Below are 16,193 nucleotides of genomic sequence, written 5' to 3'. Positions count from 1 at the left end.
TTATTGCCTCAAAACACAATTTTGGAAATACTGATTTGGACTAAAACACCAGAGAAAATAAGGTCATTTTTAAAGGGGTACACTTTTATTTCAATACAGCACCTTGGAAAAATGTGGATATTTTCTAAGAACAAAAAGTATTTTCTGAACAATTTGAATTATAAAGGACATATTTCATAACAGATATTAAAAAAAGACTGACTAATAAGTTGGCATACTTTTACATTTTATGACACATTTGTGTGACACCTCTCAGTAGACAAGGGGTCAAATAGAAAGCACACCAGCTGCTCGGCCTTGAGGAGAAAACATATTTCCATTAGGGTAAATAACATCATGACAGTACAACACAACATAACACCTGTGTGGTTTACAAAATACAGCTTGAAACAGTAAATGGTCATTAATTAAGAATAAGTGAATAAAGACAGAGATTATTAAATTCATCCTTTACCTCTTTCTGAGTCTCAGGGTAGATCATCATCTTCCCTACCTTTGCCAGGTCTGTTCTCTCCTGGTAAATACTAATGTCACAATACAAATATATGAAACAGATCATTATAGATATTCCGCATGCATACAATAGGTTTTAGTTATGCTTTTTCAATACCTTTCAAGGATGGAGTTGAAGTCGGTCACAACAGCTTTCCCCTGCAGAGCCAGGATGAGACAGGGTGTCGCGGAAAGGTGGGACAACTAAACAGACAATGGAAATGAATTACAAATAAAGCACTGGTTTACATTAAATGTCCAAGTGTACATAGTTGCTGGGATCTCTACCCAATGGCATCAAATCTAAATTTGCTATAAACTCATAGCGCTAGCATGACAACTAAACGCCTCATCCTAATGAACTGGAAAGTCAGAAAGCCCAACTGCTTTCATTTAAATAGATGGCTAGAGGACTTTCTGAACCTCTTAAGTATGGAAGCTGCCTCATCTCTGTTAAGCCAGATAATATGCTATGGGATATGATAAGGGCATTCCCGGATTCAAACCATCTTGGCTGCTCCCCTTCATAAAAAACAAATAATACAAGTGAGACAAATGGAGAACATTAGTTGTGAATGCATACAATTGAATTGACACTGTAACCCCCTTACTCCCCCCACCCATCATGTTATTGTCCTGATTGTTTGTAATGTGTGTGATATTATATAAATATAATATAACTGAATGGTGTGATTATAGAGTAAAGCATTCATGTGTTCATGACTTTGATCAGCTACAGGCTGGTTGGATTTAGCTACACTAATATATCATTATTTTTAATATGTTGCATTAATAATCTGAATCCAAATAAACAAAGATGTCAAGTAGTGAAGTAAAAAGTACAATGTTCCTATCCAAGAATATATTAAAATACTTAAGTCCAGTAAATCAAGTTCTTCAGAATTGTACTTCACTACAGAACGTGAGTCGATATACTTTCACTCCATCACTGTGAGAAAATCCCCTCTGAAGCATCTCTGTTTTCTGATAGTCTTCTCACCCCTTCCTGTCCTCCGGATGACATGTTGAGTGTCTCAGCAATGTGTTTCCTCTGCTCAGCGTCCAGCGTGCTCATCCTCCCCGCCACCAGATGGCATCCCGACCCCAGCAGCCGCTCCAGCAGCTCCAGCTGGGGGGGCGCCCCGCTGAGAGGGCCACCAGCGTTTACCGGTATCAGCAGACAGGTGGTCTGCCAGGGAGAGCTGTGTATGCCTGGTACCAATAAACAAGCAAAACACAACATTTGACTAACAAAGGTCATCTGGAAGAGAGTCATATTTCAACATCCACTCTACAAGAGTCCCTGCCAAAGTCTCGATAAATGATTAAGTAAGATTTCACTTTAATAAATGATTGAGCTCCCGAACGTTTGATGATTCGACTTTGAAGTGAGAATGTAATACCAAGAAATCCTGCACCGCTAATGCAAAAACAAAAGTTATCAATGCATTTAGTCTGTTTTTTAAAAATAAAACCACACCTCCATTATTTCCCGTCGAAGGTGACCCCCCCTCCTGGTCCACAGAAGCCCGGGTGCAGCTCTGCTCACGCTCCAAAGAGGCTAAAGGGTCTGAGCGCATGCTGGGTATCTGTAATGAGGAACCAAGCACAAACAGAACATCTTTAATCTGTAGAAGGTGCAAACCCAGTACTGAGTCCTGTGTGGGACCTGCGTACCTGCTCCTGTCTCATCGTGCTGATCTCAGAACAGCAGAGCCCCTCTGGAAAAAGCCTCCTCACATCTTCAATCGCTTTCTGATCTGATCCAGATCCTATAACAGTGGTTACAGCTTTTAAAAGGCAGGTTAATTTGTATCAGGGATGCACAATATCATTTTTCCTGCCAACACAGGCAACAATAATGGCCTAGTTCAGTACTATTATATAGTATAAAATAGTGTGTTATATTAAACTGGGCCTAGAGCCATGTATAAACATAGCTTTTTGTGAGAGGATTTATAAAACATGCATCTTGCACAACACCACTAAACTATTAAAATAATTCACAGATCCATCCCACATTAGTGAGATGTCTGACCCTTACATGTCTGAGTTACAAAACGATCAATTTATTATTTAAAATACAAGATTTTCAATATCTTTTCAATAATATTGTTCCTAGGATCTTAGTCAGCTGGGGACTGAATAGCCTATCGGCCAATCACAGGGATACTGACAGAGCCAGCTGAAACATGCGGCCTGGCGATTGGCACAGCAGCGATAGGCTAGTCCTGTGAGTGAAAGATGACATCTCAATTTATCCGTCGCTTTGATTCATGTTTATGTGTATTTAAAGACATTTACATTTGTGGAAAAAAAATTGGTTGACATTTTTTTTTGTCTAATCAACCAACAATTTCGCGACCCGCCTGCAGTACCTCCACGGCCCCCCTAAGGGTCACTGACCCCCTTTTGAAGACCTCTGGCCTACCTCTCATGGCCAATCCTGATAATAAATCCGATCATTTCCAAAATAAATTCACAAAATGTAGTTTATTTCGGAATCTTCCATAATAATATAACTGTACCAATATCAGTCTAAAATGTAACAGTCCAAATCAATATTGTGCGTCCTTTATTTCTACAGGACATATCAGTCAAGGAAGTTCAAGGTGTCTTAATGAGAAATAGGACTCTATGCAGAACAGGGACCTACCATACATGCCAGTGTTTGAATGAGCCGCATCCAGCAGCTTCTTCACAGCACCCTCCCCCTGCAGGCAGAGAGCCAATGAGGGGCCAGAGCACAAATACTCCACATCAGGATCCTGCACAAAACAGTGTATAAAAATTAGGATTTTTAACAGAAGGACAGCATATTTCTCAGGCGGATAATTCTTCTTAGTTACATCTTCTGCAGGCAGTAGTGAGGAGGCGGTAATTTTGTCCAGAGTCACGACTCGCAGGCCCACCAAAGCGAGGCCTCTCAGCTGGAGTGTGTGCACGGTTTGAGCCAGACTTTGATTCCAGACTGCTGGCTTGAGCAGGCACACAGTGAACAGCATCTGAGGGTCTGAACAGGACAGGGAATGTTCCAAAAGGATATTCAAGGCACAAGCGTGTCACAATCTTAACACACAACTATGTCACCAAAAATGTTTTACTCCAGGTGTAACTAAAGTCTGATTTAAGGGTTTACTATATTTCACATCATCAATCCAAATCTGTAAAGTAACTAAAGGTATTTAATACATATAGAGGAGTAAAAGTGCACTATCTACCTCTGAATTGTAGAGGAGTCGATTTAAATGTATATTTAATTTGTGAGACAGTGTACTAGGACTATTCAAAGTAAAAAAAGAAAAAAAGAAAAGCTATATGGAGCCAGAGGTAAAAATCTGAATTTCCAAGATTAAAGTAGAAGAATGAATGAGAAGAAAAATCAGATACCATCTGTGGTTTTAAAGTCATATTTAACTCTTTTTGTTGTCCAATTACAATAAATACAAGTTATTGTTATGTGTTCTGTAGTTTTTAGAAATCTACATTAAGCAGTCACTACATAATAATATCTACATAATATCAAAACAAGCACGTAAGATCAGGTTGTTTTTCCTTTATTCACAAACCTACGCTGTGGTCTGAAGAGGATAGAAGTGGGTAATGAACACTGTCCTTAATTCTCAGTAAAAAAATGTGATAGTCTGAATAACTTCAAACCAGATCATTCCTCAAGAGATTAAGATCTTTCTGATGTTTGGTTTCTACAGCACTGAACAGACCTACCATCTACCATCTCATGCTGGAAGAAGAAGAGGGAGCTTTGTCTGAAAGCCACTTCCTGTGTGGGGGACATCACGGCGCTGAGGTTACCGGGGTAATCGTGTGGTAGAAGATGTCTCAGTGAAGCAAAAGCATCCACCCGTCTGAGAGCACACACAAGGGCGGGGGAGGACATCAGAGTGTCCAGGCTGTCGGGATAGAGCTGCTCCCCCACCTCGTATGGACTCAGCTCCTGAGCCTGGAGTCGGGTCAACGCAGGAAGCCACTTCAGCCCAAGCAGCTGGAATCCTTTATGTTGTACTCCCCCTTGAATATCAATTAAAAAAAACATTGCAACGATTGAAAAATACAGATTTGGGCTGAGTTAAAGGCATAATATGTGTATTTCTTCCATTAGGCGTGTCCCAATCATCCAAAAACAGAAGATGGGTGACATGATTTAAGTTGAAAATAGTTGAAAACATCGGGTAAACAATGCAACACTCTAAATAACATAGGTCTAGTAATTTTAAGACGTTTTAATGTGGAATAGTTACATATTAACGCTTTAACAGAATTCTGATGAAATTATTCTCCCTGCCTACACACTAATCTGTTTGTTTGTTAAACCGTGTGCTGCTTTGTTTGCTTAATAGTGTATTTTGTTTGTTTAGAGCCACCTCCAGTTCTAAAGTAGGACAATCAGTCCTCAAATACAGTCCCCCACCTTCCAGCCCTTCTGTCAGCGCTCTGTGTAGGAGGCTCAGCCCGTGGCTCATGTCCTTCCCACACAAGGTCAAAACCACCACCTGCTCCACCTCAGGGTCGGGTCGAGACGGCTGACGGGACAAGATCACAGTGGAAGGATCCGGAACCGCCCACATACACCTGACTAAGGAGAAAATAAACATTAGAAACAGAGGATAATCTAGTTCTTCCGGACCTTGAACACACATTGCTTACCAAAGATGTGGAGCTGGTGACTGCTGTAAGGCACGGTGTGGAAACAGGAACTGGGTTTGACACCATCATGTCCAGAGTGGGTGCTACCCAGAAGCCTGTTTGCCATTAATTCTCTCATTAAGGCTGGAAAAAAGCAACATATTGATTTCCGCTTTCCACATTATTACACTATAATAATAATAATAATAATAATAATAATAATAATAATAATAATTTACTTTTCATTTGATTTATGTAGATTAATTACACTGTGAATATAATCTCAGGTGGTTTACGGACCTGCTGGCAGACTGACACTGTGGTGCGCTGCGTTTTCTTTCCTCAGTAACAACACCAGACAGTGAGAGGGTGACTCTAGCTGACCCTCACCCAGGCTCTCAGGCTGGGGACTGCAGTAGACAGGTGCCTAGAGAAAGAATAAACAGATTTTGATTGAAAGAAAGAAGAATTTGATTGTTTTCTTAGACCCAACCAGCTATAAACCTTGCCCACATATGGGTGCATTTGCTGCAAAAACCACAATTATTTCATATGAATAGAAATGTAACTCCTAAATTTCAGCTCTATAATGTTTTTAAAGGGGCCCTACTATGCTCAATTTCAGGTTCCACAATTGTAATGTGTGCTTCTACTGTGACCTGTATACATGCTTTAATGTTCAAAAAGTGCTCTGTTCACCCTATCTGAAACGCCAGCACAGTCTGATCTGATAGGCTAGGCTCTGTGATGATTGGTTAACTGCTTAGAGATGTACGGCCCCTTAGCCTATCATGTACAATGTGTTGGAGAGCTAACGAATAGAAGCACAAGTCAGTGATTTCACTTCTACAATGGATGAGTTTTAGGCAGGTGTGGGAGGGAAATTTCCCTCTGAAGGAAACTTTGAATTTAGCATTTGCAGTCCATTTACATGCACTAAAATCTATATAACACACTACAGGAAATGAAAATCACCCAAAATATGGGCCCCTTTAATATCCGTAAGTGTTTCCAGTAAATATAAAATTGTCCTACAACTATAGCAAAAAGTGTACAATATAAAATATGTTATTATTGATTAACTGTGTCATCAATAATAAACTATCCCTACATTATAAACACTGTTTTCTTCCAAGTCTGAATGTATCTTGTACTTCTACCTGCAGGGTGGAGATACCGAGGACTGCCGCTGCATTGCTCTGCAGCTGCAGCCTCTGCAGCCCCAACACACTGAAGCCTCGGCGCTCACACACAGCCAGCAGCTGGCCGTAGCAACGTGGAGGCACGGCAGGAGACACCACCAGGAGTAAGTCCGCTATAGGGGGGAGAGAAGAATTAGCAACCCCACTCCAGTAAAATCTTTGATCCCACTGCAAACACAATTCCCAAGTAAGATCAAAGTTGGAATTGAAATTTGGACAGAAGCCAGTTTTCTAACTTTGTCCTAACGGCTCCTAGTGGAGTTACTGCACCTTTGGTTGTAGCACACAGAAAGGCAGGCGCTCTGCTCGAATTGATCAGGCTGCCTCCGCTTCTGTCTTTTGATGGATCGACTCTACAAACACAAATGAGGGGGTCTGAATATGAGTCTATTAAGTTAAAAAGTCACAGTGATGAAGGGAATATACTTTGATATATACTTAGAAACACTTCTTAGGCTTGACAAGTGGTTATAGAATGTTATCAACATCTACCTGCAAAGTAACTTAGCAGGGTTAGGGTTGTATACCTGGGGAGTGTCAGCTTTTAATATTTCTTTGGACTTTAATATTTATTAAAACATTTTAAAAAGAAGTGTTCGAGCACATACCATTAACAAAATTGATAACGCTATTTTTTTTCTTTCACTTTAACATAATGTAATAAAGCAACCTGGTGAATTAATGTTTTGACAACAAACCTATTTAGTGGTTGGTTGTGATTCTGTGCACTTCGTCCTGGAAGTCTTCCTGAAAACCACAAGCACAGCTCCCTGTGGACCCCACTAGCCTTTGGAGGGGGGTAGAAGAGGGGAGACTCTGCACCTCTGCAGGGGGGAGGGTTGAGATCTGTATTTCTGAGCAGCAGAGGATCTAAGGAACTAGTTAAATCGTCCAAAGCTTTGAGGGCATGAAGGCCACGGACAGCAAGGGCAAGAACTGGCTGGCAGAACTCATCTGTTCTCTGGATACTTGGAGCAGCATCTGTGAATCAGAGGGTGGGTGAGTGGGTGGGTGGGGGGGGGGGCGGATTCTATTTCAACTCAATAAAGACACTGAAGAGGCAGAAGCCACAGAGGCAGGACAGCCACCAATGAGCAGGAAGGAGAGTTATTGAGTATTTTATCACCAGATGGTTTTAGTTATGCCTACCGTATCTGTCAATCAGGAAGCCGTGCGGTGGATAAAGGAGCCGCAGGCCACACACATCCAGTCCTGATTCTAGAATAAGCTGGAGGGTGTAGTGTGTCATGAGGGGATCTAGGAAGAAAGCCCTGCGCCCCAGAGCAACTGATACCTGCAGCAAAAATAAAAGCGAAACATTCACTGATTCCACTTTTGCTGCTTCGCCTCTGATCCTGCACTTTTGAGGGCATCATACTCACCTCAGTGTGCAGCTCCTGTGTGCTCTCTCTCCCCTTACACACATGCTCCTGAGTTTCCAGAGTCTGCCAGTAAAACCCTGGTCTGAGGCCAAATGTCCGAACTATAACCTGAAAAATAAAACAAGGTAACAGAATACAGAATCTCAAATCAGTGCTTTGCAAATGATGATATGATCTAATGACATAGGAAGGGGAGCCCAATCTGGATGTCTTGTTGAATCCCATGTTTTTTCATCCAGACAGCCCATAAAACACTGACTGTGGTGTCTTTTTTTTTGTTAATTTGCACTCCATATACCCAAAAGGGAGTCCAGTAAACGTTTGTTTTTATGAAGCCAATTACCGTTCTGTTTGTGGTGGTGGAGATGAACCCATTCAAACAGGAGGAGGGCAGATCCATGGGGGGGGCGTAGGTTTGTCGGTTCAGCACGTTTTTGAGCTGAGGTAGCCAGTGGGCGATTTGAGTGAGCGAAGTCTCAGTGAGAAACCTGCACACATGGGTGTAGAACCGTGTGTGGATGTCTCGGTCCCTTTTCTGCCAAGCAAACAAAGATAAGAGCATTAGCACGGACATTGTAAAGCCTGCAAATTAAAGGTTTTTGTTTTTCTATTCACCCTTGGCGTGTAAGTTTTCCGAGCCACGGCTAAAACATGCAAAACCAATCCATCCTCTGTCCACAGCTGCTGAAGGCCTGCAACCCAGAATGGGACCTCTGCACTCACCTCCCCTTCATCATGTTGTGGCTCTGGGCCGGCCTAACACACATAAACAAGAGACTCTTACATATTGTGGCAACTTTAAAGGTCACCTATTATGCTATATTTCAACAATATATTGTAGGGTAATATCTATACAAAACTTGTCTGTGAAGTGTTTTGCTCAAAATACCAAACAGATCCCCCATTGCAGCATGCCTCATCCCCCTCTATTTCAGTCCTGTTCCTGAAGTGCTGATTCTGTGACTGTTGCTTTAAATTTGAGCTGAGCTGAAGTTGGCCACGCCCCTTCGGAGCGCATGCAGCCCTCTGTCTGAAGAGAGAAGTTTCTAACGGAGATACTCAGCTAAATGCTGTCCCATATTATGTTCCAAACCACATCCAGCATTATTTCTGAAACACTTCTCAGTGTTTACCACTAGAACAGAGACATTTTATGTATTATACAACAACTCTAAATCCCTCCTGCAGACATCCTGCTGAATACACAGACACACAGAGGTGCTGCACGAGGTGATTCAGCTCGCAACTGTATAATACGGGCGATAGGTTGGGACATGTCACGTGTTGCGGACGTTGCCAGGAGTTCAATGTAAAGCCAGCCCACATTTAGGTTATGACGTCATATCTGGATTCTGGATCAGCTCGTTTGTACAACGCTTTTTAGAGATATGGGTAAGGGGGGAAAAGAGAGAGGGTTGTATTTTCTGACCCTTTGTGAGTCTACTTACACACCGGGGACACATATTTATGTATAAAAGACAGCAAAAAGTGCATTTTACATAGTAGGGGACCTTTAAAAGTAACAAATACTGTGCAAACATTGGGAGAACTGCTCACTAACCAAAGATAGAAGCCAAGCCACTAAAGTGTTGTAGATATCTGGTTTGGACAGAGCTGGATTTCGATGTTTGTTCCTCCCATGAGCCCTTGCTCCGACTGTACCAGGACTTGAGAGGTCGACAATCAGCAGCATACAACCCTTACTTTCAATATCTGCTGATAGTGTACAGATCGCCTGTAGATGAGATGCTTCCTTAAAAATGTAAGTGAAAATTAATGAAGGCCATTTTAAAATGTATTTTAAATACTACATGGTTTTGTTTTTGATGGCGCTTACGAAATCATAAAGCACATCAGTCTTTTCAGCTGCTGGCTGCTTCTGATCGACAGATTTGGTTGGCCGATGTTTTTCCAGTTCCTTAAGAATCTTCCGTTGTTCATGTTGTAATGTTTTATTAACTTGTTGTCTCATTTGATCCCTAAAAAAAGGCATTTTCAAGGTTAAAATTGTAGTTTTTTCCCAATAATGTGATGAATTTAAAAAGTTGAAAAACATACCTTGGACGATTTGTTTCTTTGATTGTAATTTGCTGAGTTGTTCGGGGGCTTTCCATTTGAAGGTTTCGGTCAAATTCTACATGTGATGACTTTTTATTTCCCTGCACATCATGTGACTCGTGGACACATGTAGACTCTTCAGACTGCGGTATGTTCTCTTTCATAGCATCTGCTTTATTCCCTGGCACTGAAAATGTGTTCTCATTTCTCCTCATCTCTCTGATTTTCTGGAGCAGCATACTCTTGCCAGTGACTTCCCTTGAATAAAGAGGAGAAATAACACAAACTGAAACGAAATGTGCTTAACTGAAGCATGACGTGTGTTTCTAATCCAGTTATATTTACCTATTTCCTGTCTGTGATCCAGCATGCACATTAGGTTTGGGTTTGTTTATCGATGTTGTTGTCTGGTTAGTGTTGAGTTTTGATGCTAACTTGGACTCTGATGAAACATTTGGGAATGTTGTTTTTTGTGTTGTTGAAGTATCGGGGCAACGCAGGTCAATATAAACTGTTGGGCTTTCCCAGTGCTGCTCGGCTTCAATCCTCTCCACTGGTTTGTTGTCCACATTATTCTGTCTGCATGAAACAAGTGATTTATGGTTATCATAATCTTACAAGTTTTGATCACAAAACCTTGATATGACTTACCTAATGTGGTTAAAGTTTACAGGCTCAGACATGGACTTAGTTGATTGACTGCCACAGAAAGCAACTAGTCTCTCCATTATACCCTGCTGGGACTTGTCCTTGTCACCATCTAAAAAGATGTTGAATCTATTACCTGTGACAGTAAATCCATCTTGTAAATTAAAAATATATCCCCATAATCATCCAATAGCAACAGGGCGATGAAAATGACTTACCTGCTTGTGAAGGTTCAACTGACACACGTTGTCGCAGAGGCAGCCCATGCTTTTTTAGATTTATGAGGGCTTCATCCAAGTCCCACTGATCAAGCCTCTGAAGGTTGGTGCGTGACAAAACCAGGACTTAGTTTTGTATTTGTGAGAATATTTTTCTCTATTAACAATAACTTTCTAACCTTTATTAGTTGCCCAAACTCACCGCAAATGAGAGGACAGGGGAACCCTCATTAGATTTTGTGTTGTCCCCTTTAAGTTTTAGGGAATCATTCAGCTTGGCTCCGTTCATCTGTAGAACATCTCTCTTACAAGCGTCCCCCTTCAATAGTGAAACAGAAAATTAGAAATGCATGCAGTGCTGCGAGAGGTATTCAGGGCCTTAGTGATGAAACCACACTGTAAAAATAGTGCTACAAGTAACAGTGCTGCATTTAGAGCCTCACTCAAAGTACAAGAATGTTAATATTATTAGCAAAATATACCATAAGTATTGAAAGTAAAAGTAGTCATTATGCAGTACATCATACCCTTGATATGTTTAGGTATGTTTTCGATCAGATCATCATAGGTTTTAATAGCTTTGTTGTTCTTAAAAAAGTTATTTTTTTATGCTCACAAAAACAAAGTAGAATATTCCTCTCTAAGATGTGCTAAGTATAGTTGCATATAATCATACAGTTTTGTAAACTTTAGTTCAATTTAGTTCTTGTGGTTTAGTTCAATAAGACCCACCTGGACATCAGAGTGTTGTGTACTCCACTGAGGGGCAGCAGATCCTTGTGCTATATAATCGTCATCCACCTTCACACTGTTTTCTGACCAGCATGGTTTCATCAGCTCCTGATTAAGACAACAAATCAACACAAACATGCTAGTGATTGCTAGACAAGTTTGTTTGGGGGTCCTGAATACGATTAACAGCCACTCAGGAAATTTAATTATAACCAACTCACCTCTAGTTCATCATCACCCATTGAAAATAGGTCAAAATCTTTCTGGACGTTCAAGGAAAGACCAGCTGGTCTTTGATATACAGTGACTACCTCTTCATTCTCGGACTGTAATGTTAAGAAGTACCAGGTTATCAGCTTTTGTCCGTTACCAAGCATACACAATTCAGGAAGAAAATAAAAACACATACTGGTGAAGAATCGAAGTCGATAGTTGGTATGTGTTGTTTCACCTTCTCCCGAATAGAATCCCAACAGGACAAATTATTTAGGTCCATAACAAGCGGTAAATAGATATAACTGCTCAAGCTTTACCGTGAGGTTTCAGTTTATGTTCTGCATTGATTGTTTCAGGGTCTTTGGTTGCCACGGAAACGGAAAACTTCCCTGTGCACCTGTGATCTGACAACAATGTTGCCTTCAAGTGCTGTCAGAAATGTCGTAATTTAGTTTCTTAAAACGCATGAAAAGAAGCAAAACACACAGGAAAGTGTTTGACACCTGAATGGGGATTAGCCTGCTGAATTCTGCTATTCATGAGGTAGATAGATAGACATGTTGTATTCTGCGCTTATATAGTGCAACGTTGTATGTTATATCAGTAAATGCAATGTTCACACATGCTAGCATTCTGGCTTGTTATAATGCAGTTCCAGTGTTGTAACGAAATAATGAGTGCACTCGGCAAGCTAGCTGATTAGCTACTTAGCTAACTACGGCGCTATCTCATTCAAGTGCTGCATCGACCAGGACGAGCCACTTGTTAGACTGAAAGGTAACTTTCCACACATTCTGTTCCTCTTCAAGCGAATGTTTTCAGGTCATTGTGATGTGCATATTTTTCCCTGTGAAACTTCACCATTTTACTTTTGAATGACTGAAATGGTGCTGTGTATCAGTGTTTTTGTAGGTGGGTTCTGTAGTTTAGCTAATCTGTCCCCTTGTGACCTTTAAATTAAGCATTTTAAATAAAGTGAAAGCACACACAAGTTTGAAATATTTATTGCACTTTTCAAGCAACTTTTCCAATAGTGTATTTCTTTTTAAAGTGACAAAACATGTGTTTACTACACAAAGTAATACACATTTATTGATATTTGAAGCTGGAGTCTACATATTTCTTACTGCCCTACAGTTTTGCAAATTGTTTTATCATAATGGGTTGAACTCAAAATGCAGTTTTGTTGCTCTTAGTTTTGTGGAAATGTAGCTATGTTTTCATATCAGGCCAACATTTGTTTTGACCTGTCATCCCAATGTATATTTTTATTGTCTCAAACTCATGAGCAACCATGAGAAAATGGGTTCAAGTTATATAAGAAATTAATATTTGTTTAAAATTGAGTGTAATGTAGGGAAGACAAATATGTGTTGTCTTTTCATGTTAAGAAATTAATAGCACCTGATAACTATTTTAACCATTTTCTCTAAAGGCTACCATATACTGTATCTGTAACTAGTTCATGTGAAACAAAACCCTGAATCATTCATTAGTGTTGAAATTTAATCTTGAGATCAGAAACTAAATGAATTTGCATTGTTGAAAATATTACAGAATATTAAACAATTCTCAAATCCAATCTGTGCGTGTTTGCCTAGCAACCTTGGAAGAGTTCACTGTCAATATCCCGCAGGTCCTGGCCAGCTAGACGTGGTGGGCTGGTGCATGTTATGTTGTTGTATATGGTGATGGTTGAGTCAGGCTCTTCTCCCTCTGCGTGGGTCTCCACTTGCCGAGGTATCACCAATGGACTCTTTAAGCTGTAGTTTCTCAGTGGGAGGGCACTGCAGTCACATTTCCACCGGTTTCCGGAAAGCAAAAGTTTTTCCATACTCTCTGGAAAATCGGGGACCAAATTTGTCAAGCTATTAGCTCTCAGGTCCAGATAGCGCAGCTTTGGGAGTAGATGCTTTGTGCCGTTTTGCAGAAACTGTCGACATTCATTGTTGGATAACAGCAAGTACTCAACATTTTTTAGGCCAGAGAATGTAGGGGATGTGAGAACGTCCAATTTGTTAAAACTCATGTCCAGTCCCAATAGGCCCACCAGGTCCACAAAGCTCTGGTGTTCCACCACAGAGATATTATTGTGCTGCAAGAAAAGCCTCCGTAAACCAGACAGTCCAGTAAAAGCTTGTGTTGTGACCCTTGCTAGGCAACCTCTGTCCAGATGAAGACTATGAAGCTTAGACAGACCTTTGAAAATTTGGTCGGGCAGACGTTGGAAGCAGCTTCCAGAAAGGTTGATGACAGCCACATGAGAGAGTCCCGTGAAACTACCCACTTGTGCCTCCTGCACTTGATTGTGCTCTAGCTCTAGGACTTCCAGATGACCCAGCCCTTCAAAGATCCTTTCCCCAAGGGCTCGGATCTTGTTGTAGCTGAGGCGAAGCTCTTCTAAGTAATGCAAATCCCGGAAAGTCCTTGGCCGAATTCCAGTGATGGAGTTGTTGGAAAGACGCAGTACATGGAGACTGTGCAGGCCCAAGAAGGTGTCATCATGGAGAGAAGTCAGTCTGTTGTTTGTGAGATCCATCCATCTCAGTGACTTCATGCCTACAAAGGCTCTGGGTGCCACCGTCACAATCTGATTTTGGGCTAGGTAAAGCTTTTGGAGTTTAGTGAGTTTGACAAATACATTGGCTTTGATAACCTTGAGATGATTTCCAGTCAGATCCAATTCTTTAAGCTCGACAAGATTTTGGAAAAGCTGTGGCTGCAAGTAAGCGAGTCGGTTCCCTGCGAGAATGAGCTCCCGTAGACCTTGTAGGTCCTGGAAAGCTGTCTCAGGTAAAACTGCTAGTGAGTTCCACCCTATGTTTAGAAGCCACATTTGTGAGAGTCCAGCAAACAGTCTTTCCTCAATACGAGACAGTTGGTTGTTATGCAGACTAATCGAGGCGAGGTTGGGCGTAGTCTGGAAGATTGTACCTGGTAACGCACGGAGGCGATTCCGTTCGAGGTGAACGTGTGCTAGCGACCTAAGTCCTCTGAAAACCTGAGGGTCAAGAGTCTGCAGCTCTCCACTCTGCAGATTCAAAAAGTCCAGGTTAGAAAGATCCTTAAAAGACGCCGCTGCGAGGGATGTAAACAGGTTGCCGTCAAGCCAGAGGGAATGAGTGGAGGAGGGGATGTCAGACGGGGCATGCGTGAAGTTCCGAGCACTGCAGTACATGTTGAGCTCCAAGCTGAAGTCATCATGCAGACAAGTGCATCCTTTAGAACATGGTATGGTTTCTTCGACTGCTACATCCCCAGCCGTGTCTGGGTCTGGCAACACCAGGGATGTTCCCAATACCCACAACACCAACAGCACAATGGTTTGCATAACAGCTGTGGATAGAAATATAAATACTCTGTAAATTCTCTGCAGAATAAACTCTTATTTTAATATATTGGTTCTCGAAGACTTTACTTACCTTTTTATATACGAGAGGTCTTGATATGAAGGAGTACAGGCGGTGAAACACTGGATGACTGAACCTTATGCAATAGTTTGTATGCAGAATGGAAAGCCTTCCCAGCCCCCACAGTCCTTTTTTTTTTTTTAAGGGGAGCTGCTGAATATGTAAAATTAACCCCTTCATAACCATTAGACTTGTCTCCCAGTAGTGTTTTTGTACAGACTTTTCCCTCATCGTTAGTTTTGTTTACCACCAACATCCCAATTGATAGTTTGTTTGTAATAATAAATACCCTTTATGATTATAGGGTTATAAAGTCTAATGACAATACTATACTTTCCATTGCCTTAGTAAGGGGTTAACCATACTAAGTTGAGAACTAATAACAAATAATTGTCTATCCATCCATCTTATCCGTCAGGATCGCGGAGTCTAATACTAATAATTGTATGTAAATAAATCTAAATGTTCTTAAAATATCTCACTCTTGTCAACTTAATGACGCTTTCTGTGGCCTTTGGTGTCATGGTCCAGTCACTGAGTGCATTGCTGTAGATTTGAACTGATTTACAGATATGGGGTAGGGGTACGATGAACCCAGTGCACTACGCCTTTGACTAAATTCATATTATTCTTAATACTTTACCTTTTTATCTGGCAATTTTGAGGATAAAAAGGTCAAACTTGGTGAGTGAATGTATCTCTGTTATTAAATATTGTTGGCTATTCTACCATCCCCTCGTCATACCTCCTTGATATATTTCAACAAAAAAGTAAGCACCTGTTGGCACAATGTCAACAGCTGTATGTAAAGTACCTCATATATACTGCACTGGAACGGCAGTTTCATCCATTCGTTTGAGAGTGTGGGATATGGTCAGTTCCAGAAGTCCATTTCCTAATCACAGCGATGATTATAATCACTAACTTTCTGTTTACTCGTTTTCTTGGTATCTAAGTTACACTGGTCATGCTCTAAAGGACAACCAAATCTAGATAACACTGCGTGCTTACACATGCATTTCATTGATCCAACTTGCCGGATTCATTACACTGTAAACACATATCATCATGTTATATGATCTAAAAATGTTAAATGTCCCAAATCAAGTCTTCATCCGCAGTGATAAGCAGGTGAAATGTTATCAGGTAGGGAGGTTACTTGATGCGACCACTTTGCCTCTGGTAGTTGTA

General features: G+C 41.0%; 2 protein-coding genes across 2 annotated transcripts; both read right to left on the bottom strand.

Annotated features, from left to right (window-relative positions):
* Positions 1–62: 62 nt before the first annotated feature.
* Positions 63–11,948, bottom strand: LOC134878756 (dynein axonemal assembly factor 8). The gene is made up of 29 exons (XM_063904966.1): positions 11,786–11,948; positions 11,598–11,702; positions 11,377–11,484; positions 10,847–10,963; positions 10,645–10,741; positions 10,430–10,538; positions 10,124–10,357; positions 9,779–10,036; positions 9,558–9,699; positions 9,282–9,473; positions 8,336–8,476; positions 8,064–8,255; positions 7,721–7,828; positions 7,488–7,632; positions 7,037–7,319; positions 6,609–6,691; positions 6,297–6,451; positions 5,437–5,563; positions 5,158–5,280; positions 4,922–5,086; positions 4,219–4,521; positions 3,342–3,505; positions 3,149–3,260; positions 2,170–2,264; positions 1,973–2,081; positions 1,493–1,704; positions 611–696; positions 455–524; positions 63–296 (listed from the first exon to the last, which is right to left on the bottom strand). The coding sequence occupies exons 1-29, from the start codon at positions 11,870–11,872 to the stop codon at positions 228–230; spliced, it is 4,191 nt and encodes a 1,396-aa protein (XP_063761036.1). The 5' UTR covers positions 11,873–11,948; the 3' UTR covers positions 63–227.
* Positions 11,949–12,580: 632 nt separating this feature from the next.
* On the bottom strand, positions 12,581–15,181 carry igfals (insulin-like growth factor binding protein, acid labile subunit). Its single transcript, XM_063904969.1, has 2 exons — positions 15,015–15,181; positions 12,581–14,928 (listed from the first exon to the last, which is right to left on the bottom strand). The coding sequence occupies exon 2, from the start codon at positions 14,921–14,923 to the stop codon at positions 13,190–13,192; it is 1,734 nt and encodes a 577-aa protein (XP_063761039.1). The 5' UTR covers positions 14,924–14,928; positions 15,015–15,181; the 3' UTR covers positions 12,581–13,189.
* Positions 15,182–16,193: the final 1,012 nt, after the last annotated feature.

This window comes from Eleginops maclovinus, chromosome 16 (assembly GCF_036324505.1).
Source record: "Eleginops maclovinus isolate JMC-PN-2008 ecotype Puerto Natales chromosome 16, JC_Emac_rtc_rv5, whole genome shotgun sequence".
NCBI lineage: Eukaryota > Metazoa > Chordata > Actinopteri > Perciformes > Eleginopidae > Eleginops > Eleginops maclovinus.
This window is presented reverse-complemented; position numbering and strand designations above follow the sequence as displayed.

What these genes read in the sequence shown, in the direction of transcription:
- LOC134878756 (XM_063904966.1), bottom strand. Translation starts at nt 11,872, where the DNA reads ATGGACCTAAATAATTTGTCCTGTTGGGATTCTATTCGGGAGAAGGTG. An exon ending in AAAGAAACAAATCGTCCAAG is followed by an intron (nt 9,700 to 9,778) that starts GTATGTTTTTCA and finishes GCCTTTTTTTAG; the next exon opens with GGATCAAATGAGACAACAAG. An exon ending in TCTGTGTGCTACAACCAAAG is followed by an intron (nt 6,452 to 6,608) that starts GTGCAGTAACTC and finishes TCCCCCCTATAG; the next exon opens with CGGACTTACTCCTGGTGGTG.
- igfals (XM_063904969.1), bottom strand. Translation starts at nt 14,923, where the DNA reads ATGCAAACCATTGTGCTGTTGGTGTTGTGGGTATTGGGAACATCCCTG.